This window comes from Onychostruthus taczanowskii, unplaced genomic scaffold, assembly GCF_017590055.1.
Source record: "Onychostruthus taczanowskii isolate IOZ18803 unplaced genomic scaffold, ASM1759005v1 scaffold74, whole genome shotgun sequence".
NCBI classification, from domain to species: Eukaryota; Metazoa; Chordata; class Aves; order Passeriformes; family Passeridae; genus Onychostruthus; species Onychostruthus taczanowskii.
The window spans coordinates 2179696-2204116 of NW_024505229.1; the positions used below are offsets into that span (position 1 = coordinate 2179696).

General features: G+C 50.4%; 1 protein-coding gene across 6 annotated transcripts; it reads left to right on the forward strand.

Annotated features, from left to right (window-relative positions):
* The first annotated feature begins 432 nt into the window (after nt 1–432).
* On the forward strand, nt 433–17420 carry SLC16A4 (solute carrier family 16 member 4). Of its 6 annotated transcripts, XM_041422764.1 has the most exons (9): nt 433–1037; nt 1514–1635; nt 3006–3138; nt 4053–4196; nt 5468–5629; nt 6536–7078; nt 9699–9910; nt 11163–11256; nt 16078–17420. In XM_041422764.1, the coding sequence occupies exons 1-9, from the start codon at nt 1028–1030 to the stop codon at nt 16218–16220; spliced, it is 1563 nt and encodes a 520-aa protein (XP_041278698.1). In that variant the 5' UTR covers nt 433–1027; the 3' UTR covers nt 16221–17420. The 6 variants fall into 6 exon arrangements, with proteins under 6 accessions (XP_041278698.1, XP_041278693.1, XP_041278694.1 ...); XM_041422759.1 differs by lacking the exons at nt 11163–11256; nt 16078–17420 and having other exon boundaries at nt 9699–10666; XM_041422760.1 differs by lacking the exons at nt 11163–11256; nt 16078–17420 and having other exon boundaries at nt 1517–1635; nt 9699–10666.
* Nucleotides 17421–24421: the final 7001 nt, after the last annotated feature.

A 24421-nucleotide genomic window follows, 5' to 3' on the forward strand; every position in this document is an offset into this window, starting at 1 on the left:
CTGTCCCCCTGCTCGGGTTTCTGTCCCCTCAGGAAGAAAGGGAGAGCAAGGGAGAGCAGAGAGCACCACTGTCCCCCCTGCTCGGTTTCTGTCCCCTCAGGAAGAAAGGGAGAGCAGAGAGCACCACTGTCCCCCTGCTCGGGTTTCTGTCCCCTCAGGAAGAAAGGGAGAGCAAGGGAGAGCAGAGAGCACCACTGTCCCCCCTGCTCGGTTTCTGTCCCCTCAGGAAGGCACTGTGTGCCAGGGAGAGCAGAGAGCACCACTGTCCCCACGGCTCGGTTTCTGTCCCCTCAGGAAGAAAGGGAGAGCAAGGGAGAGCAGAGAGCACCACTGTCCCCCCTGCTCGGTTTCTGTCCCCTCAGGAAGAAAGGGAGAGCAGAGAGCACCACTGTCCCCCTGCTCGGGTTTCTGTCCCCTCAGGAAGGACGCGGGTGGCAGGCCAGGGGACGAGCGGGGCTGTGCTCGCCCAGGAGCTCGGGCAGGTTTCCGGGGCAGGCAGGGAGCCGAGCCCTGCCCAGCTGCAGAACTCCCAGTTTTCCAGCCTGTCCCCTCAGTGCCGAGGCCGTGCAGGACGGGCGGGGACAGGGCTCCGCTCCTCGGCAGGCAGCAGCAGCCCGGGCCCGGCTCCAGCCCAGCCGGCCCGGCTCTGCTCGGGATCGGAGCTTCCCCCGGGCTGAGAACTTCGCAGGCTCCCCCTCCTTTTCCTTCCCTACAGGATTTCTGCTCCAAACGCCCCGGGTTTCCTGTTCCCAGCTGGGCAAGGGGAGGGACTCCCGGCCTTGGGGCCTCAGGAGGAGGAGGAGGAGGAGGAGGAGGAGGAGGATGGGTCCGTCCCCCCAGCGCTTGCCAGGCTCCATGTCCTGCTCAGCACCATCCTCACCCCGTGGGAATGAAGCAGCAAACTGGGCTGCCAAGCCAGGAAGGGGGGATTTAATCTCTGGGGCAGATGAAGAGGCTCTGAAGAGACTGAAGAGGCTCTGAAGAGATTCCTGTTTGCTGTCGAGTGTCCCGGGGAGGATTTGCCAGCATGCAAGGCGGTAAGGAAGAGTCCCAGATCATCACCCCCGGTGCTCTGGGGTCCAGCTGCTCCCCCGGGCAGGATCCTGCCTCTGCCAGAGGCACGGGGTGGGTGAGAGGATGGAAACAGAGAAGGCTGGAGTGGAAGAGCTGGCAGAGAGCTCCGAGGTGGATGCAGGCAGTGACCCCAGGGCTTCTGGCACAGCCAAACTGCCAAAGCAGCACTAAGGCACTCGCCTGCCCTTAAAGCTGAAGTGGTTACAGTAATCTGGTGGGAATGAGAAAGAATATGAAACTGTTTCCAGACAGGAATCATTGGAATTGTCAGAGAGTCTGATGGAAGCATCATGCAAGTGAGTGCAGAGCATGGTGTCTGCCCCAGGCATTGCCCTAGGGCTCCAGGGAATGGCTGGGAATGGTTGGGAATTGCTGGGAATGGTTGGGAGTGGGAACAGGAGCACCGGAAGGTGTTCACGTGTCCTGATGCTCTCACCAGCAGGAGAAGGGAAGGAGGATGAAGAGCTGGAGGCTCCGGAGGCTCCATCCCCTGGGAAGAGCCGAGGCTCAGGAGCAGCAGGCAGAGGGTGGGCGTGGGAAGTGGTGTTTCACTTCTTCCTGGTAAGCGGGGAATGAACCAAACCCCCCCCAGGGCTGGGGCAGGGGCAGGGGGATCTCCAGCCTCGCCCAGAGCACAGCACAGGCTGACCCCAGCCATGCCAGGGCTGACCCCAGCCATCCCAGGGCACACTCCAGCCATGCCAGGGCACACCCCAGCCATCCCAGGAGACACTCCAGCCATGCCAGGGCACACCCCAGCCACGCCATTCCCTGTGGAATGCCCCCTGCAAACACCTCAGTGATGGACAGGAGGGTCCCCTTGCCAGGATGACTTTCGACCCCAGCCATGCCAGGGCACATCCCAGCCATGCCAGGGCACACCCCAGTCATCCCAGGAGACACTCCAGCCATGCCAGGGCACACCCCAGTCATCCCAGGAGACACTCCAGCCATGCCAGGGCACACTCCAGCCATCCCAGGGGACACCCCAGCCATGCCATTCCCTGTGGAATGCCCCCTGCTAACACCTCAGTGATGGACAGGAGGGTCCCCTTGCCAGGATGACTTTTCCCTACTCAAACACATCACCACGGGGGTGCACCACACCAAAGGAGTGTCAAACCCCAGAGGGGTGTCCTGTCCCCTCGGCAAGGGCATGATCCCACCTCGGGCAGTGAGGTGGGAGCCAGGCACTGCCTGGGAGCAGCACACGCTCTCGGGTGCTCTCTGGGAGGACCTGGCACCTCAAAACCACTTAAAGCCACTAATTCTCTGTGCCCCAGGCTTTCTCTTCCCACCACTGATGAATCACGGAATTGTGAAGCTTGGAGAAGACTTTTAAGGTCACTGAGTCCAATTGTAAAGAAGGCACCGTGCCCCAAGCTAGGAAAGCTTTCCTCCCTTCAAATCCACCCTGAGTAACTCACTGCCAATCATTAACCACCTGCCACCAGGGACACAACAGGAGTTAAAATTCAGGACACAAACTGCCTGTCCTTTGCCCCTGTGGCAGAGAAATCCTGGGAAACTGCCCCAGTTAACATCCATCCCTGCTGCCCTCATCCCCTCATCACCTCCCAGTGATCTCCAGACTGATCCATTTTGACCATTGCTGCAGTACTAAAAAGTAACTTCAAAGGTAAAAGCATCCTACAAGAGCTGAGCTCTAGGATGGGAGGGAAAGGGAAAGGGAAAGGGAGAGAAACTTCGTTCCTTTCCTTTGGAAAGTGAGTTTTCAGAGTGTTTTCTGAGGGTCTACTGAGACCAAAGTGCAGCTCAGCCACGACCAGCCCACCCTGCTGGCACTCCCCAGCACCAGTTCAAGTGTCCCCGTTTGTTTCTCCCACACCACCACAAAAGAAGCAGAAGGAAAAGCTTTTCCTCGCTCCCGACACCCTGTGGCACCTCACCTCCACCCCCTCTCACCTCAGGTCAATGTGCTGGTGATGGGGATGCTCAAGACCTTTGGCATTTTCTTCGTGGCTTTCCGAGATGAGATGGGGGGATCTTCAGAGCAGCTCAGCTGGATCGGCTCCATCATGTCCTCCCTGCGCTTCCTGGGAGGTGAGCTGCTGTCCCCGGGCTGGGGCTGCTGCACCCTGGCTGACCTGGGCCACTGAGGCTGCTCTGCATCCAGCTCCCATCCCAGACTGCTCCAAACTGGATGTGGCTGACACCCACACGTGTCTGAGCAGGAGTGTGCTCTAAACACTGGGCCATTCAGATGGGATAGGGGGAAAAAATTAGAAATTGGGAAGAAATCCTTTCCTGTGAGGGTGGGCAGGCTCTGGCACAGGGTGCTCAGAGCAGCTGTGGCTGCCCCTTGATCCCTGGAAGTGTCCAAGGCCAGGCTGGATGGGGCTTGGAGCAATTTGGGCTAGTGGAAGGTGTCCCTGCCATGGCAGGGCTGGGACTGGATGAGCTTTAAGGTCCCTTCCAACCCAAACCATTCTGGGATCCCCTGAACTTCACTGCAGGTTTATTGTACAGCTCCAGAGCAAACAACACTTGTGTCAGCTGTGGAATACCTTGGAGCCGCTGGGCACGGTGTGATTGAGGAAGGAGCTCAGGAGAGCTGAACCTTTGGGCTTTGCCTCCTTCCCTGCCCACTCCCCGAGCTCAGGGTCCAGGCAAAGCCTCTCTGCTGAACACTAACCCCTCCACACCTCCTGTCACCCCCTGCCTCCCGAGGCTTCCCAGTGGTCCCAGCCACGTCCAGGAATACCTTGGAGCTGCTGGGCACGGTGTGATTGAGGAAGGAGCTCAGGAGAGCTGAACCTTTGGGCTTTGCCTCCTTCCCTGCCCACTCCCCGAGCTCAGGGTCCAGGCAAAGCCTCTCTGCTGAACACTAACCCCTCCACACCTCCTGTCACCCCCTGCCTCCCGAGGCTTCCCAGTGGTCCCAGCCACGTCCCCAAGCCCTGCCAAAGCTGCCTTTGTCACGCTGAGCCTGAGCTGTGTCCCTGTTTGCCTTGCAGCCCCGCTGGTGGCCGTGGTGTGCCGGCGCCTGGGAGAGCGGCCGACCTCCATCCTCGGGGCCGGGCTGGTGGCCGGGGGCTGCCTGCTCAGCACTCAGGCCACCAGTGTCCCCTTCCTCTGCTTCTCCATGGGCTTCCTGCTGGGTGAGATGGGCGTCGAGGAAATCAGCTCCTTCAGCCTTAAACCTGGGGAAGGGTCTGCAGGGGGTTTTGTTCAGCTGGAGAAGAGGAGCCTGAGGTGATCAGGGACAGGATCCAAGGAAGGAGCTGTGTCAGGGGGTTGGGATGGAGATCAGGGAAAGGTTCTTCCCCCAGAGGGTGCTGGGCACTGCCCAGGCTCCCCAGGGAATGGGCACAGCCCCGAGGATGCCAGAGCTCCAGGAGTGGTTGGACAGTGCTGCCAGGGACAGGGTGAGATTTGGGGGTGTCTGTGGTTGGGGTTGGATGTGATCCTGGTGGGTCCCTTCCACCTCAGGATATCCTGTAATTCCATGAACCTTCAGTGCCAAAGCATCCCCAGCTCCTTTCTGTGAGACACTGTGTGAACTCCCAAAGCTTCATGCTCAGAATAAAACACCAGTTTCAACATCCCAGTCCCAGCTAACCTTCATTTTTTTCCTGGATCTACACAGATCCTGGCCTTTAAAATCCCTTATAAAAGGGCAGAGCCTCCAATCCCCCAGACACCAAACTCCAGACACCAAATCATGCTCTCCCCTGACTGTGAGAGCAGAAATCCCCTCCTTTCAGCCTGGGAACACTGCAGAGCCAGGGACTGCCAGCCTGGGATTGCAGGACATGGAATCTCCACACAGGAGTCCCTTTTGGGACTGGAAGGGGTTTGTGGCTTCCCTTGGCCTCAGTGGCTGTTTCTGAGGAGGAGCTCTCTGGGCTGGGTTTCTGCAGCCTTCCCAAGGCAGATGGATTTGTTGGGTCAGACATCTCTGCCATGGGCCACCACGAGTCTCTCTGTGGTGGCAGCCTTTATTCTCATTTTCCCCCTTCCCTCAGGGATGGGCTTTGCCTGGTGGAGTTTCTCTGTGGTGGGAGCCCCTTATTTTAATTTTCCCCCTTCCCACAGGGGTGGGCTTTGCCTAGTGGACTCTCTCTGTGATGGGAGCCTCTTATTCTCAATTTCCCCCTTCCCACAGGGGTGGGCTTTGCCTAGTGGACTTTCTCTGTGGTGGGAGTCTCTTATTCCCATTTTCCCCCTTCCTTTAGATATGGAGTCTCTCTGTGGTGGGAGCCTCTTACTCTCATTTCCCTTTCCCCAGGGATTGGTTTTGCCTGCTGGAGCCCCTCACTCTCCTTCCCCAGGGATGGGCTTTGCCTGCTGGAGCCCCTGACTCTCCTTTCCCTCTCCCAGGGATGGGCTTTGCCTGCTGGAGCCCCTGACTCTCCTTTCCCTCTCCCAGGGATGGGCTTTGCCTGCCTGTACCAGGCGGCCGCGGTGATGACGGCCAAGCGCTGCCGGGCTCGCCTGGCCTTCTGCAACGCCCTGGCCCGCTCCGGCATGGGGCTGACCTTCCTCATGGCTCCCTTCACCCAGCTCCTCATCGAGGCCTACGGCTGGCAAGGTGAGGGGGCACAGGGTGCCCAGAGCAGCTGTGGCTGTCCCTGGATCCCTGGCAGTGCCCAAGGCCAGGTTGGGCAGGGTTTGGAGCAGCCTGGGGCAGTGAAGGTGTCCCTGCCATGGCAGGGGTGGAATGGATGGGATTTGAGGCCCCCTCCAACCCAAACCCTTCTCCCAGGATATCTCTGAATACCCAGGACTCTCTGATCCGGGTAGGGAGGCACCATTATAATTTGGCATTTCTCTCTGGAAGGCATTCAGAGTTTCAAACTCCCTCCTCCCAGTCTGGCAGCTGGAAGGCAGAGAAGCATCTCCCATCCCAGTCATTCCCACACCTGCCTCAGGGAGGCAAACGGGTTCCAGGCTGGATCAGACCTACAGGGGCAAAGTCCTTCCAAAGCTGCAGCTGAATCCTGTTCCTTCCAATTCACCAGCTCTGAGAGGGAATTTGGGGAGATCTGCAGGCTCTAAGAGGCTCTTAAAAATTCAACACTCCAAGGAATAACTCTGCCACTTCTAGGATAGTTTGGGGACATCTTGTTAATTATTAAGCACTTAGTCACTCATTAAAATCAGAGTCAAAGCACAGATCTCAGAAATCAAAACCAGAAATCCCTAATCTTACTGTAGTGATTCAAGACCATCTTGAAGGTGCATCATGACTTTAAATGAGGAAAAGCAAAACATATCCCAGAGGTAGCTGTGGATTTATTCTGCACATCACAGCAAAATGAACTTCCAGCTAGAAAAACAGGAGTAAAAATCCCTGTTTTGTTAATTCCTCCAGAAGGAGAAGGCAAACAGAGCTTTCTCCATGGTCAGTGACAACCACACCCTGTTTTACAAAGGCCATTTCCTGCTGCTCCCCCCTTTCCAATCCAAGAACAAACCACCTTTTGCCTTCCCTCAGGTACTCTGCTGATTTTTGGAGGCATCATGCTGAACCTGGTGCCTTCCAGCATGCTGCTGTGGCCTGCCAGCCCCCAGCTGCCTCGGGAACCTGCCGAAAACCAGCACCGGGGGTCTTCAGGGGCAAAGAAAGATCCAGAAACTCCTGGTGGATGTTTAGATGGAAGCACTCAGAGGGAATTACAGCTTCTCCACGCACAGGAGGCTCCCACCACAGAGAAACTCGTGATGTCTCATGGCAGAGATGTCTCTGACCCAGCAAATCCATCTGCCTCGGGAAGGCAGCAGAAACCCAGCCCGGAGAGCTCCTCCTCAGAATCCCCCAGCGAGCCCCAGAGCCACCAGCCCCCTGCAGCCACCAAAAAGGAACCTTCTCAGCCTCTCCTGGACTTCTCCCCGCTGAAGGATCCCGTTTTCTTCATCTTCACCTGGTCTTTCCTGTTCAGCCACTTGGCCTATTTCGTGCCCTTCTTCCACCTGGTGGCCAGAGCCAGGACGCTGGGCATGAGCAGCAGGGACGGCTCCTACCTCATCGCCGTGGCTGGTAGGCAGAGGGGTCCTTGACACCCACAGCTCACAGAAAAACACCCCCAGTTCTGCCAAGAAATGGCCCCAGATGTGTCCTGGCATGGATCCTCCTGCACAGGTTTAGCCCTGACCCCATGGGGTGCTGGGTGCTTCTCCCAGTGCCAGCTGGATGATCCCACACCCTCCCTGCTCCCAAAAACTCCAAATCTCCACTTAAAAGGTGCTCTCTGCTCGCCACAATCCCTGCTGGGCTTAAACCCACAAGGCACCAGAATCCAGAGGTGCATCCAAAGCCCTCCAGTTTGACCCAAAAGGGAGAAATTCAATATTGGGGGAAAACCCCCCACATTAATGTGGATCCAGGCATTTGGATTGGCACATCCACCTCCCAAGTGGGGAATAAACAAGGCACACTCCCCAAAAATCAAACCCATGCCTGGCTTATAAAGAACACTCCCCAAACCAAACCAAACCCATGCCTGGTTTTAAGGCACACTCCCCAAAAACCAAACCTATGCCTGGTTTTAAGGCACACTTCCCAAACCAAACCCATGCCTGGCTTTAAGGCACACTCCCCAAAAATCAAACCTATGCCCAGATCCAGGCATCTGGATTTGGCACATCCACCTCCCAAGTGGGGAATAAACAAGGCACACTCCCCAAAAATCAAACCCATGCCTGGCTTTAAGGCACACCTCAAAACACAAACCCTTGCCTGGTTTTTAAGGCACACTCCCCAAAACACAAATCCATGCCTGGCTTTAAGCCGGGACTAACACTAAAGCCATGCTGGCGTAAGAAAGTGGCTCCAGCCTCAGTCAGCAGCAAATATTTTATTGTACAAAAATGCATTTTATTTCTGCCGTGCTGGGGAATATTCAGCAGTGAGGGGATGTTGAGGGTCAGGAATCCCCAGAAATTAATGGGATATTTGGGATTAGGAGTGGGAGGGACAGGGGTCAGTGGGACACGAGCTCACTCGAGAGCTCCTGTGTCTTTGCTTCATAAAAATGTACCAAGACATGTAAAAAACAGCTCTCAACACCCAAACTCTCAAAACCCCAACAACGAAAAGGCTGCTGAGCCTCTAAAATGTCTGGGTTTCTAGAAAATGCCTGGGTTTTTGGAAAAATTAAGTTTTAGAATTTAACTAGAAATAATTTTAGAAAAATCAAAATCTCAGCCACGTTTTTCTTCTTAATGTTCAGATTTTTCTCTTCAGCAAGTTCCTCTGTCCTGATTTAGGGCATTTCAGGCTGCAGACACCCTGAAGGGTGAAATTCCCCCCTGATGGGAATTTTCCCAGAGCCCTTTGGTGCCCCTGGGAAGAGCAGCACAAGGGAAAAGGGGAAAAACCCAATCCCTGGATTTTACAGCCTAAAACCACCTGAACTTTTTGGCATTTTAGCCCTTTGTGGTCATGTCCTCACAATGAACAGGGAAACTGGGATGTGACACAGCCAATAACAGAAATAATACTGAATAATAGAAATAGGGAATATTATAAAAATCAGTAATAAATAATAAAGATAATAATGTAAAACTATATAAATAAACATATATAAATAATGTATATAATAATATAAAATATCAGAAATAATTAACATTATAAAATAAATAGAAGAATAAGTTATATTAGGGTTAATATAAATAATCAAGTGTATACAAATATACAAATAATGTATAAAAATAGTATAAATAATATAAAATACTGTAAAATAACTATTAGAATATATAATATGTAATATAATAATGTATAGTAAAAATTTAAAATATGCAAATAATAATAAATATAGTAATGTGAAGAGAAGTATAATTTAACTATATGAAATACAGTTAATTATATAACGTAATATGGATCATATAATATAAAAATATACTATAATAAAATAAAAATTATATTAATTATATCTTACGATTGAATAATAAACTATAATAGGAATAATATAGAATATGAATAATAAAAAATAAAAAACACTGTATCAATAGAATATACAGAATACAAATAATAAAAACAGTAATATAAAATACCATAAAATATAGCTAGATTTATAATATCTTATAAACTTAGATGAAGTAATAACATATAAAAATATCTAGAAATAATAGAATTTAAACATTATACAATGAAGCATCAATATATTACAAATACTACAAAAAATAAATTTATATAAAATACTATAAAATATAGCTAAATTTATAATATCTAATAAATTTATACGAAGCAATAATATAAAAATATCTAGAAATAACAGAATTTCAACATTACTCAAAGTATCAATTTAATACATATACTAAATAAAAATACTATAAAATATAGCTAAATTTATAATATCTCATAAATTTATATGAAGCAATAACAAAACTATCTACAAATAACAGAATTTAAACCTCACTCAAAGTATCAATTTAATACATATACTAAATTAAAAAATAATAGAAAATATAGTTACATTTCTAAAAATAATAATATAAAAATAGAGTTAAATGTATAATAAAACAATAATATGAATATAGTTAAATTTATAATATCTAATAAAGTTATATGAAGTAATAACATCTAAAACCACCTAGAAATGACAGAATTTAAGCACTTACACCACGGCAGTGTCCCCTGAGAGCTCCTGTTCCCCCAGGCATCACGGAGATGCTGAGCCAGCTGCTCTCGGGCTGGCTGGCCGACCACAACTGGACCAAGAAGTACCATTTCCATGTCACCTACCTGCTCCTCAGCGGGGCCACCAACCTGCTGGGGCCGCTGGCCACCTCCTTCCCGCTGCTGCTGGCCTACACCGTGGCCTCTGCCATCTTCTGTGGAGGCTTCATGGCCCTGGTGCTGCCCGTGCTGGTGAGTGCTGCTGTGCCCAGCCAGGCTCTGCCTGCTGCTCCATCCCACAATCTTCTGGAACAGCCAGAACCAGAACCATTCCAGAATCACCCGGAATACCTGAACCAGAACCATTCCAGAATCTTCTGGAACGGCCAGAACTGCAGCAGGATCCTGCTGGATGCTCCACAGGGATGCTCCCAGGGCTGCAGCCAGCCTGGAGAGCTGGGGGTGCCCAGCCTGGAGAGGAGAAGGCTCCAGGGAGAGCTCAGAGCCCCTGCCAGAGCCTAAAGGGATCCAGGAGATTCCCTAAGAGCCCCTTCCAGAGCTGAAGGGGATCCAGGAGATTCCTTAGAGCACCTTCCAGAGCTAAAAGGGATCCAGGAAATTCCCTCAGAGCCTTTTCCAGAGCCTAAAGGGATCCAGGAGATCCTCTCCCCTAAGAGCCCCATTCAGAGCTAAAGAGGATCCAAGGAGAGCTCAGAGCCCCTGCCAGGGCCTAAAGGGGACCGAGGAGATTCCATTAGAGTCCCTTCCAGAGGTAAAAGGGATCCAGGAGATTCCCTTGGAGCCCCTTCCAGAGCTAAAGGGGATCTAGGAGAGCTGGAGAGGGACTGGGGACAAAGGATTGAGGGACAGGACACGAGGAATGGCTTCCCTGCAAGAGAGCCAGAGCCAGGGCTGGGTGGGATTTTGGGAAGGAACTGTTCCCTGTGAGGGTGGGCAGGCCCTGGCACAGGGTGCCCAGAGCAGCTGTGGCTGCCCCTGGATCCCTGGCAGTGCCCAAAGCCAGGTTGGACAGGGCTTGGAGCAGCCTGGGGCAGTGAAGGTGTCCCTGCCATGGCAGGGGTGGAATGGATGGGCTTTGAGGCCCCCTTCAACCCAAACCCTTCTCCCAGGATATCTCTGAATACCCAGGACTCTCTGATCCGGGTAGGGAGGCACCATTATAATTTGGCATTTCTCTCTGGAAGGCATTCAGAGTTTCAAACTCCCTCCTCCCAGTCTGGCAGCTGGAAGGCAGAGAAGCATCTCCCATCCCAGTCATTCCCACACCTGCCTCAGGGAGGCAAACGGGTTCCAGGCTGGATCAGACCTACAGGGGCAAAGTCCTTCCAAAGCTGCAGCTGGACAGGAAATTCCCCAGAAAAAAAAAAAGGAATCAAATCATCTCCTGTGCTTAAAAAAAAAGAAAAAAAAAATCAATTAATCTGTTGTGCATATGTAGTCCTATGAGCCCAATCACTAATTACCCATTTTGGTTTCCAAACAGGTGGATCTGGTGGGTGTAGAGAAGCTCCACAGCTACCTGGGGTTTGCTGCATTCTTTGCAGGGCTAGCAGCCATGGGAGGACCCCCTTTAGCAGGTGAGTGATGTTATATAAACCCACACCCACCCCAGAAATCCAGGGATAAACCATGCTGCTGGTTCACTCTCCTACAGGGATCCATCCCAGGATGGGTTTTCTGTTCAAACAGAGAGAAAAAAAAATCCTCTTTCAGAAATGTATTTTTATAGACAGGCAACATTTTGCTTGGGAATTTGCAAAATCCACCCAGCAGCTTGGAAAATGCTTCCTGGAGTATTTGGAAAATGCTGCCTGGAATATCTGGAAAATGCAGTGAAGCTGCATGTGCAGAGTTCAGCCCTGACCACAGCAGGGTAACAAGCACATTTCCATGGATTCTACTCCCAAGCACATTCCCACGGATTTTACTCCCAGTGGTGTTAAAATAACACTGAACTTGGACTGGAGAGGAAGCAAGGACAGACTCAGCAAGATTCCCACCAGGCAGAGGCACTGAAACATCAGGAGAAGCCTCAGTAATCTCTTGTTTTGACAGAGATTACACAGCTCAGCCACCAGAGCTCTGGGCCCAGAGATAAGGAGCATGAAAAGCATTTGCTCTTCTCCCTGTGCCAGGAAAGCAAGGCAGCTGTGAGGATTTGGGAGATTTCAAGTGCTTAGAAATGAGTGTCCAGCCTCTGCTAAGGAGCAGGGGACTTGTTCTCCTCCAAACAGCTTGGCCAGGACAAAGCTTTTCCTTCCCTGCAGCCCAACAAGCCAAGTGCTCCTGGGCTGAGCCCCCAGCCTGGGCAGCAGGGGAGAGGGATCCTGCCCCTCTGCCCCATGCAGGTGAGACCCCACCTGCAGAGCTGCCCCAGCTCTGGGGAACAACATCAGGAGAATTTGGAGCTGCTGGGGAGAGCCCAGAGGAGGCCATGGAGATGCTCCAGGGCTGGAGCCCCTCTGCTGTGGAGAGCACCTGAGGGTGCTCACCTGGAGAGGAGAAGCTCCAGGGAGAGCTCAGAGCCTGAAGGGGCGCCAGGAGAGCAGGAGAAGGACTTGAGACAAGGCATGGAGGGACAGGACAAGGGTCAGTGGCTGCCCACTGCCAGAGGACAGGGACAGATGGGATATTGGGAAGGAATTGTTCCCTGTGAGGATGGGCAGGCCCTGGCACAGGGTGCCCAGAGCAGCTGGGGCTGCCCCTGGATCCCTGGCAGTGCCCAAGGCCAGGCTGGACGGGGCTTGGAGCAGCCTGGGACAGTGAAGGTGTCCCTGCCCATGGCAGAGGGTGGAATGGGAGCAGCTTTAGGGTCCTTTCCAATCCAAACCATCATTTTTCATTCCCTGCCCTCCAAATCAGCCGCCCCCAGCCTGCAGAGGCACCTGGCTGGAAGCTGCCAAGGGTTCTGTAAATTCTGGCTCCATGCAAAGACTCAGCAACGCTGCTGTTCCACCAGCACAGGAAAAAATTTATATTCCCAATCAATATCCCTGGGCTGGTTCTTGCTCTGTCTGTGGATGCAATTTCAAGGAGCCAAAACATTTCATTGACAAGGAGCTTCCCAGTGTCAGGGTGATGCACAGCCTGGATTCCAGCTCCCTGCTGCTGGTACAAGGTGTACACTGAGCACAAAGCAATCCCTCAGTCCCCCTGAATCCCCTGTAACATGCAGCAGGAGCTAAACACCCTGGCTGTCTCACCATAAAAACCTCACACTCACATAGCAGTTAAGTTTCCATCCACCTGCAATATATTTGCACTGATGGGGAGCCTTTTGCTTTCTGCAGTGGGTTTGTAAAGCAAGCAGGTTTCCTGCAAAAAGCTTTCCACAGAAATCAGGCTTAATGCAGGTGGGATAAATAAAGGCCAGATAGAGCCAAGAAGCAAAACACTTCCTGATCCATCTCATTACAGGCAGAGCAAGGTGGAAACAGTCCAGAGCTCAGGATCCAGCCCTGAGATCCAAGATAAATTCTGCAATTTTCTCTTGCAATGCAGTTTTAAGTGTGAAAACTGAGGGAGACCAGAAACTCCTGATGAAGTGTCCAAAACCACCTGCTCCTTACAGAATGCAGGATATAAATACTCTGTGAGACCATGGGATTTGGTGCTTTCACCTCCCCAAAACCTTGAGTTTAGAATTACAATTTCATCAAACTCAAGTGCTTTTATGCAGTGGAAATAATGATGATGCATAATGAGAACTGCAAAGGTTAAAACTGCCTAATTTGCAAATAAGACCAAAGCCTAATGCAAGGAAAAGGTGACTTACCTGCAGATCTGTTCAGCTGAAAGCCCTGAAATCCAGGGGCAGCTGGCAGCACCCAAAGGGAAAGTTTGGAGTCTCCTTCAGAGCTCCCCATCCACTGGCACCTCTGGATGCTGCCACGCTGAAAAAACCCAGCCCAAAGCAGAATAAACATTATTTTGGCAGCCAGGAGCAAGCTGAGGAGAGAAGGGCACGCTTAATTTCCACAAGCAGTACAAGTCACTGACTCAAAATGCAAAAGAGCTGAACCAAAGTATGTAAAGCAAATTCCAGAAGGGATTCCAGCCCCCAGAGCACAAACTCCAGTCCCAAGAAATTTGGGTGGTCAAAAGGAAGAGGATGGAGTTACCCAAAAGCTCTGCTGGCACGTGTATTTAGATGTTTCCTAAATTTCACCTTCCCACTGAATTTTGCTCCTCAGGGCATCAGGAATAAATAAAACTTCTGATTAAAGATCAGCACTACCATTTAAACAGCCTGGTAGCACCAGCAGTGCTGGGAAGGTTTAGTTTGGATTACATTGCTGGGATTTACCAGCATTCCTCACAGAACTGCTGCTTTGCTGGGGTTTGAACACCACAAGCTCCTAGTTCAGCTTTCTGCAGCAGCAGTGATTATTGTTTTGTTTTGGAAATAAACTGGGGGCACAGACTGGAGTTGCTCCAAAAGTTTGGGGTGTGATGGAAGAGTGATTTTTGTTTTGTTTTGGAAATGAATTGGGGGCACAAAGACTGGAGTTGCTCCAAAAGTTTGGGGTGTGATGGAAGTTGGTGGCTGTGCTGCCAGTGAGGCAATGCTGGTAAATCCCACTTCCCCTAAATCCCATTGAGCACCAAAAAAACTCCAGGAAAATTAAAAAAAAAAAAAATTAAGAAATATCCCGAAGGACATTTTAAAAATTGCAATAAGTCAGAGCTCTACTGGAGCACTCTGTCCTGTTCCTCTCACAAATAACTACGTCAGCATTCCTCTCCAAATCCCAGAGACTTCCAGGCAGCAGAAAGAGATCCCAGCCCTGGGAATGAACCTCAGGGTCATGGGAGAGGCCGACAGTGCAGCACCAGGGAATGGATCCCAGCAGGGGATGGATCCCAGCAGGGTGTGGATTCCACCACAGGATGGATCCCCAGCAGGGGATGGATCCCAGCAGGGTGTGGATCCCACCATGGGATGGATCCCAGCAGGGTGTGGATTCCACCACAGGATGGATCCCCAGCAGGGGATGGATCCCAGCAGGGTGTGGATCCCACCATGGGATGGATCCCAGCAGGGGATGGATCCCATCATGGGATGGATCCCAGCAGGGTGTGGATCCCACCACAGGATGAATCCCCACCAGGGGATGGATCCCATCATGGGATGGATCCCAGCAGGGTGTGGATCCCACCACAGGATGAATCCCCAGCAGGGGATGGATCCCATCATGGGATGGATCCCCCAGGAGATGCGTCCCAGCAGGGGATGGATCCCAGCAGGGGATGGATCCCTCAGGAGATGCATCCCCCAGGAGATGGATCCCTCTCTCCAGCTGCAGCTCCCCAGCACGTGGCTCACAGGACATCCCTGAGGAGCAATCACAGGGACTCCCCCCGAGACAGCAGTGAGCCAACAGAAACTGAAACTCAAAAAGCAAAAGCAGCTGTTCCTGTGCTTTATAAAGCCTCCTGTGGAAATCCACAGCAGGGAATGTCAGTGCCTCTGCTCCAGCCAGATCCCAAACTCCACTGGCTCCCTCCCTTTCCACGTGCCCGAGCCCAGGACCTCAGGGACTGTATCCTGTCCCTTCCTGGCTTTAAGAAGCTCAGGTTTGGGCCAGATCTGCTGTTTGTGTAACTCATGGAAGCCCCTGGATGTCTGGATTCCATGGATGTCTCCAGAGGAATTGCATTTCACACCAGCAGCAGATCTGGCCCAGCTGCTGCCCCACCCCACATCTGGGACTGGATTAGGGTTTTTATGTCTAGCAGCATCTCCCACCACTTTGAGAATTTTAGATTCAAAGAGAGGAACTCTCCACCTTTCAAAGGACTGCCCAGACCCCAGATGATTTGCCAGGACCAAAGCCAACACTTGGAGGTCACTTTAAAAGGCGACCTGAATCCTCCAGACATTCCTGAGGCTCAATGGAATTCAGCTTTTCCTTTTAAGTCCTCCCAGAGCTACTTTTATCAAGTTCACTTCCAGCTCCTGGCCTGGGGTCTCTCCTGTTAGACAAAGGACATGAAACTGGGTCTGCTCACAAGACAAGGCTGGAGAACAGGGGGTTTGCAGCCCAGATGTTGCAAACACCAACATGTGCAAGTCATCTCTTCAGTCCAAGGGGATCCTCCATCAGCCACTTTTGGCCCACTTACTTGAACAGGAAAAAAACAAAATTCAGGGATTAAATGCAATCAAATTAAGCACCATGTCCACTGCAAGGATCAAAGTTGGCTCTGGGAAAAATGACCTGCACGTCATTTCCTTACAGGAAATGCTGCCCAGGAAGAGTTAAAATAATTTAAGGGAAATATCTGAGCAATTCTTAGATGAGAACGCACATCCTTTGCCTCCCACCCACCTCCCTGAATTATTTTTTTCACTGAGAAAAATCCCCCAGCTTTAATAACAACCTTCTCTCCTGCAGGGTGGCTCTATGACTACACCCAGACCTACGCCTGCTCCTTCCTCTTTGCTGGAGCCTGTGCTCTCATCTCACCTATCTCCTTCTTCTTCGAGCCTGCAGCCCAAAAATGGAAGATAAAAAAAGCCAATTTGAACAAGAGCTGAAGTTTTAAAGGCTGGGATTTGATCACATCTACGTGGGAAAGCCATTGCCTGTACTGGGAAGGATCAACAGCAGCAACACTGAAAAGTGGAATTGCTGGATGTCGGATTCAGTTTGGATACCTGGATATTTGTCCTGATTAAAGCCAGCTGAGAAATGCACAGTGTGAATTGTATGGGGAAATGCAGCCCATGGTGCCTCTGCTCCTGAGCTGGGTTTTTCTGCCTCTCAGACTGGATCCTCAGCTCTGTCCTTCCCAGAGCAGAGCTGACTCACTCACCTCGTGGGATGAGCAGCCAGGGAGCTCCCAGTGCCAGAGCACAGCAGGGATTTCAGCTCATTCTGCTCCCGCACAAACAGCTGGCCCTGGGGAGGGGTGCGAGCAGGGACAGGGAGGTCAGGGTGATCCTTCCACGAGGATCAGCTGCTCCAGGAGCTCCTCTCTCTGGGGTGGACGCTGCAGTGGGGCCATTCCACATCCCAGGCACACTTACTGCCACAGCACAGAGGACCTGGAGGCAAAACCAGTTTTAATTAAAACCAGAACCAGGACTCCAAAGCCAGAGACCAAACCCACCCCTCCCCAGCTTCCCAACCCTCCAGAGACTCCCAGGGATTCCATGCACACACAGAGGCAGCTCCAGTGCTGAGCCTGGATCCAGCCAGCATCCCACAGATTTAATTAGGATGGATAAGACACAACACAGCAGCCTGGACTTTCTTTCCAGTAGTGAAGGTGCAATTTTTTGAAATTTGGTATTTGAAATTATTATGGTAAAAAATTTGGTATTTGAAATTTTTATGTCAGCCTGAGATATTCATTCCAACCAATGGCATTATCCTTCTTTTTACCTTGCCTTTTTTTAATTATTAAGGAGATTTAATTATCCTGTTTTTTTCTTACCCCTTTTATTCCTCATCCCTTTATTTAATATTAAGGCAGCAAGAGAGTTGTTTCCCCTATAGAAACACTCCTTTAAAGTGTGAAACAGGTTATTTCAAGCCCAAATGGTCGATATTTAATGAAAAGCTACAGAATATTTTAACAGTTTCAAGGAGCTCCAACACTGTCACAGGTAAGAAAGTTCCTCTACAGATGATGGGCCAAATCCAGCAGTTACACAATTACACAGTGCCAAAGAAACTGTGCTTAAAAGAGAGGAAAATACAGGGATTGGGGAATATCAGTGCTACAAAACAGTTCATTTTTCATCTGCTGTTTGACAGCTTCTCCCAGGAATCTGCAGGCAGCAAGTGCTTTGGGAATGGTCCTTTCCACTGTAACCATCATCCCTTTACACCTGAAACCTCAGCATCCACCACTCTGGGGTTGGCATGGACCAGTGAATATCTGATCCAGGACTTAAAGGATCCCCAGGAGGGAATTTTCCAAGCCCTGGAAATTCCCTGGAATTTCCAATCCACCAGGATTTCTGGATAAGATGATTATTTCTGAGGTGTTTAAGGCACTGGGAGTTGCAGGGGGATGAACCATACTCAACCAATCCTGCACTGAGGCCTCAGCCAAGCCCTTCTGCAGCAGGGATGAGGCTTTCATTTTAAAAAAATTGAGTTTTCACCTCGTGAAACAATAAAGTTCCTCACTCTCACCAACTCAAACATTACCAGCAGCTTTGGTTTGCTGCTGTAACAGGAACCACGTGGGAGGTTTTCCAATCCTAAAGCTTTAGGATTTTAGCATTTCTTTCTGGAAGGCATTTTAGGATTTTAGGTGTTTTCAGCATCTCCCTCAGAGCAACTGTGCTTCTGGCTTTTAACAGAGCAGGACTAAAGCTCTGTGGGGATGGAAAGAGCCACCCAGCAGCTCCTCACCCTGCTGCTCCCACTCTACACAATTCCAACACCTTTTAGGCTCTGCTCTCTCCCTCTCCCTGTAAACGAAGCCTCTGCTCAACACCTTCCTCCTTTCAACACAAGCCCTGTGATATTTTCACCTCTTCTGCCACCAAGAAACAACTTGGCAGGATGTGGTGTCCACACCTCCCACCCCATCTGTTCCAACAAAGCTCCCCTCCAAACCTGCAGGATCTTAATGAGAATCCTGCCCTCTCTCCATCAGACCAATATGTCACCAATTCCTTACTCTTATTTAGCAAAATTGGAGCCCTTGTCTCCCCCTCTTTCCTTCTGCAGAGGAGCACACAGCTCAGGAGCTCCCATTTCCCACATCCCAGCCCGTGGATGGGCACCACCAGCCTTTATTTGTCCCCAGAATAATCCTGCACAGGCAAAGCACCTTTCTCCAGCCACAATTACCTCTTGTTTATCCAAAATTGCTGAGGAAACCAATGCCCACAACGAGAAACTCCTCCCAGGAGCCCTGCACCATCCTGCCAGCGGGCTGGGAGGGGTGTGAAGAGTCTTCAAATCTTTGTTTTTCCACTGAGCAGGCTCAGGCTGGTGGTCAAACACTTCTCTGCTCACACCTGGCGCTGGGAAGGCAAGCACAGAACAGATGGTTCAGTTCCCCTGGCAGCTCTGAAAACCAAAGGCATTTATTTACTGCAGGATACACCACGTGCATGAGAGAGAGCAGCAGTGAGGATGGGAACATCTGGCCCGGGAAGGTTTTTCCATCCCACTGAAGCCATGGTGCAAATCACTTCCTAAAGCTGTTTTTGCACTGTGCAGAACACGACAGGGTGTTCATGTGTGGAGAAATGCAAGAGCAGGGGTTGCTGGGACACAAATGAGGTTAAAAGCTTCAATCTGAAGTGGACTAGAAAATCCCTTTTGTGGGAAAATCCCTGCTCCCTTCACAGAATCCCAGAATCTTTAAGGCTGGAAAAGCCCTCCTGGATTGTTGAGTCCCAGCTGTGCCTGATCCCCACCTTGTCCAGCCCAGAGCTCTGAGTGCCACTTCCAGGCATTCCCTGGGCACCTCCAGGGAAGGGCACTCCAAACCCCCCTGGGCAGCCCCTGCCAAGGTCTGAGCACCCTTTCCATGGGGAAATTATTCCTGAAAATTTTTCCCTTACATTCCCTTAATTTTCCTTACATTTCCCTTACATTCCCAACATTTCCATTACATTTCCTTACATTTACCTTACATTCCCTTAATTTTTCCCTTTCAAAGGAAATTCTTCTCTTACTCATCTGCAGTAGAGAAAATCAGCAGCAATGGCTAAAATTGATCCTCAGCATGGAAAATGCTTTGTTGGGGGTGGTGCCTCGCAGGGATCCCTCCTGCCCCTGGGCAGGCAGTGGAGAACTGGATCCCTCCTGCCTTCCAGCCCTTGTGCACCTCACAGGCAGCATCTCCAGCCTTTGCACCGGGAAGAAATCACCAGCAACCTCCTGGATCTTTCCAAGATTTCACTCACAATAAATCAAACCCCCTGGAAAAGCAATGCCAGCCTCAGCACTGTGCCCTGAGTCACCTGGGGAACATTTTCCTACCCAAGCTCATCCCCTGCACATGGGATAATATGCCATGGCCAGCTGGATCCTGATGGGAAACCAACATTTGGAAGGACTTTAACCAGGATTCGTGGCTTTAAAAACCTTCTGAAAATCATGGTGCAGAGAAACCAAACGCTCAAGAATTCTCCAAAGATCCAGCAACCTGCAGGGAACCAGAGCTGCCTGGAAGGAATCTGAGTGACCAAAGGAACTCAAGAACACATCCTTCAATTTTCACTGTACCCCAAAGACCTGCTAAAACACCTGAGTTCCTCTGAGGAAAAAAAACCAACTTTAAAACTTCATTTAGATCATTAGTTTTCTGAGCACTGACAGACAGAGGACTGATACCCTGAATCCTGATTAATTTTAGCACCACAGGATTAAAAAAGCAAAAAGAAAATATGGAAGTGGCTTCTCCAACAAGACAAGGATCACTCCCGGGTTTGTGCCATCCACAGAGCTGGGCTGCAGGGGTGCCATCCCTCCTGGAAGGAAAAGCTTCTCCACTGCTACCAGTGATTTACTCCCAGGTGTAATCCTGAAGGAGGAGCCCAGGCAGCCTCCAGGACCTGCTCCCACATCTTGGCAGGACTGATTTGTGGGGTGGGCACCTGCTGGGTCTTAAACCTGCTTCAAGGCATGTTCCACATGCCAGGATAAAAAGCTGCTAAGACTCAGCTCAGGTCTGTCAAAGGAATGGAAGTTGGTGCAATTGGAGCTCACATCAGGAACACACTGCACCCTCCACACCCACTGGAATTGTTTTATATTATTTATACATTATTTTAATTCATTTATACACATTATTTACATTTTATATAATTTTAAATATTTCTAGATATAAATATTTATCTACAAATATTATTTATATTTTATAATTTCATATAATCGTCTATACATTAATATACAATTATTTATTTTATTTATACATATTACTTATATTTTATATAGTTTTCTATAATTATTTAATTAATTCACACATCTTGTTAATATTTTATACTATTTTGTACTTATATATTTATAAATAATAAATATATTATTTCTAGATTTATAATTTATACGGTCATTGTACACCCCGAGTGTCCTGGCTACCAGCTGCAGGTTTCCCTTCCCTGTTCTGTATTCTGCCTCATTGAAAGGCAGGATACAGCTGCTAGAACACGGATTTAGGCATTTCAAAGCACAAAATAAATTTTACAAAACAACCGTCTCGGTGCCCCACACTCTCTGTGGTCAGGCTCTGCCCTCGATAAGAACACAACCTGCTGAACACCAAGGCTGAGACTTTCCCAGCGCTCCTCTGAAGGCAGGCACCGGGCGCAGAGAGGTTTATCATGTAATAAGGAGCAATGCTTATCTCCTTCATGAGACAGATTCCCTCCGAGGCCTGGCATTATTCCGGCTGCTTCCCCACCGTGCCCCAGCTCTGGGGTTGCCTGGACTCTCTGGGAGCCCCACACTGAGCAGGGTGAGGGTGACCCCGTCGCCGGGATCTCCTCTGACCTTCCAGGGCCTGTCTGAACCCAAAGCAAGGCAAAGCTGCTCCTCTGCACTCAGCAACCACAGGGGGAAATCTCCATCGTTCCCATTTTCAAGGGGAACAAGAGGCTTTTCCACAGCTGTGGCAGCACAAAAAGCACCCCAGACAAGGTGCTTCAGCTGCCAGCACTGCTGGGGTTCCTGTGTGCACCTTAAGCCACGTGAAGAAAGCCAAAAGCAATTTAAAATAGCTGGGTACGGATGTGACATCGGGGCCTTCCAGCAACAGGAAACGTGGCTGTTCTTCCCTCCCCTGTTTGGCAGATCCCTCGTGGTCTGGGCTGTTTACTTGCCCTCACACACACTGATAACAGGAACACTCTTTTTTTGGTGCTGGTTTCCCCCCTGGCCTGGAACATGTCCTGCAGCTGTGTTTATGAAGCACAGCGTTATTAGGCTGCAATTCACCAGAGCTCGAATTAAAAAGTTTCACTTCTGAGAAGCTGGAAGCCTTCTTAGGTGGTGGGAGTTGTTTGGAAAATAATAACAAGAGTCTTTAAAGATACTGTAATGGCTCCCACTGAAGTCCATGGGAACTTAGCAGTGACTCTAATGAACAAAAATTAAAGCAGATGTTGAAAACCCAGAAGTTTTAGCTTTAGCTGAGATCCTCATGGGAAAACTTTCCAGCCTGCAGAAACCACAAGGAGGACGGGAGCTCTTGCTCACTCTAATAGACAATTCCAGAAGTAATTAATGGGTCAAAGTCTCTTTTCCAAAGCAGACTTTGCCTCTGAAGCCACCACCAAGCTTTGCAAAACTTTCCCCTACAGATATCCCTCACGTGGACAAGATAGAGCCAGGATTGTACTCTGGAAGGAAGAGGCAAAGGGTGTCTTTACAGCACCCTAGGGACAAAAAAACCAATAAACTGAGCTCCAGCCCCTCAAGCCTTTGGACAAGCTAGGAAGGGTCACAGCCACCCTGGCTGACACAAGGCGGGTGACAGGGATGGGGTGTCTGGGACTGGGCTCTCTCAGCCTCAAGCTGCTCTTGGGGTGCAGCTCTGAGTGCCACGAGGAACAGCAAAGGCACCCTCAGATACCTGAGGGCTCAGAACAGGCTGTGCCTTAGTGCCAGGGGGGAAAGCTGGGCTGGAACAGGTGAAACACAAGGTTTTAGAATCACAGAACCCTGGAATGCTTTGGGTTGGCAGGAACCTTAAAGCTCATCTTGTTCCCCCTCCTGCCATGGGCAGGGACACCTTCCACCAGCCCAGGGTGCTCCAAGCTCCATCCAACCTGGCCTTGGACACTTCCAGGGGTGGGGCAGCCACAGCTGCTCTGCGCACCCTGTGCCAGGGACTCAGCACCCTCACAAAGAAAGGATTTTTTCCAATATCAAACCCGAATTTTCCCTTTTTCAGTTGAATCCATTCTCTTTTGTCCTGTCAGTCCAGTTCCTGATGAAGAGTCCCTCCTGGTCCTCGTTCACAGCCTTGTCTTCACCCACCCGAGGAGCAGCATGAGAAACATCAACATCCCCTTTTCTCACCACCGGCTCCCACAGGCCCCCACAGCAGCAGCTCAGGCAGTTCAGGACCTCATCCTGCCCTGAACCTCTGCCCAGGTCAGAGCTGGAGCAGCCCAGGCTGGCAGGGACCAAAGCAATCCCTTGGCCAAGGGGGCTGCAAACACCTCCATGGCCGAAAGGACATCTCTCCGTGGGCAAACAGCTCAACAACCACCCCGGGAGACCTCACTGGCTTCCCTTCACTCAAACCCTTCTACACCCCTCATGTGTGCTCAGACACACATCTGTGTCCCCAGCCATACCTAAAACGTGCAATTTTAGTTTCCAAGCCTGGAAATGCAGCACATGCATCTGAAAGGAGAGGCTGGCTGCAGGATCCAAGTGCTCGCCTGCACGAAGGGCAGCAACGCCAGGGAACGCTGCCAGCTCGGGGCTGGGTCAAGCTGTGTGCATTGCTAAACCCTGGCCTGACCTATCGCTGCATCTGGGGACAGGAAATACTGAACAGAGCCAAAAACCTCCAGCCCAATCTTCAGATGCAATAGCAGAACTAGGCATGAAGGTCAAGGCAGGCAGATAAGGAGATGAAATAGCTGTGACCCACAATTAATCCACAGCTCATCTGCTCGTTTTGTGGAGTCCACCACATCCCACCCATCCCCTTCCTGGGACAACACACACGAGCTCAAACCCAAGAGCTGGGCTGGGAGGTGGCAACTCATTAATGCACAGCCCAGCAGCATGTGTGACAGCATCCACACCCTGGGTTCCAATGTTTAATTAATACATCCCTGGAGCGGGGTACAAAGGGGGAAAAAATAGGCAACCTTTGTGCCACCATCCACATTCTCTGCTCCTGCTACAGGCACCTCCAGCACGTGGACAAATAGGATGAGCAGCAGGAGGCTCCTGTCAAACCCATGACAGCACGTGCACTGACCCAGTCCCTCAGAGCTCACTCTGCCTTAGGAGTTTACCTCACCCAGTTCTCAAGGCAGCTCTAATTACACTCAGGCACAGGGCTCCGAGCCAAGAACCACAGGAAACACAACGGGAATCACAAAGCCAGCAGCCCAAGAGCCTTTCCAGTGCTCTGCCTGTCTGACCAAACCCTTTTCACTCTTTGCCCCAGACCTCGGGACACGAGGTGGGAGCATATCCTCCAAGAGCATTTGTCATTTCATAGTAAACCAGCAGCACGAGGCCAACACAAGCTTGTTATTGGCCACAAGCAGAATCTGGGCCATCTGATGCTTTAAACTTATTAATTCAGATGCAGCTGGTAAAAGAACAGTTCTAAAAAAATGTGTGAATTCAAATAACCTGCTCCCATCTAATCCGCTCGCATTGCTCTCTGCTGCAGTGCAGTTAATTAAATGGTTCTCGTTATAAATCCACTTTCCCCAGAAGTCTCATTAGCCAAATTAATATGATGCATAGAGAGCACTTAACCCTTCCAAGAGAGTGGTTTTAACAACAGCCTGGCTCTACCTGGCCACTGGAGCATCCCTCTAAGCCCTTTAAAAGGCAGAGGGGCAGACCCAGCACCCAAAAAACAACTTGCTAAGGCAAAGTGACTGCAGGAGAATCATCCCACAGCACATCCCACAATACCTCCGAGTCTCTGGAATAAATGCATGATGTAAAGGAGACAGGGAACCATCTCCCAGTGAAACAGACAGTGAAATCTGACTCAGAGAGGCAGAACTCTTCTGGAACAGCCACTGTCACTTCAAAGCACACCCAAAAAGTGGGATAGTGCCCA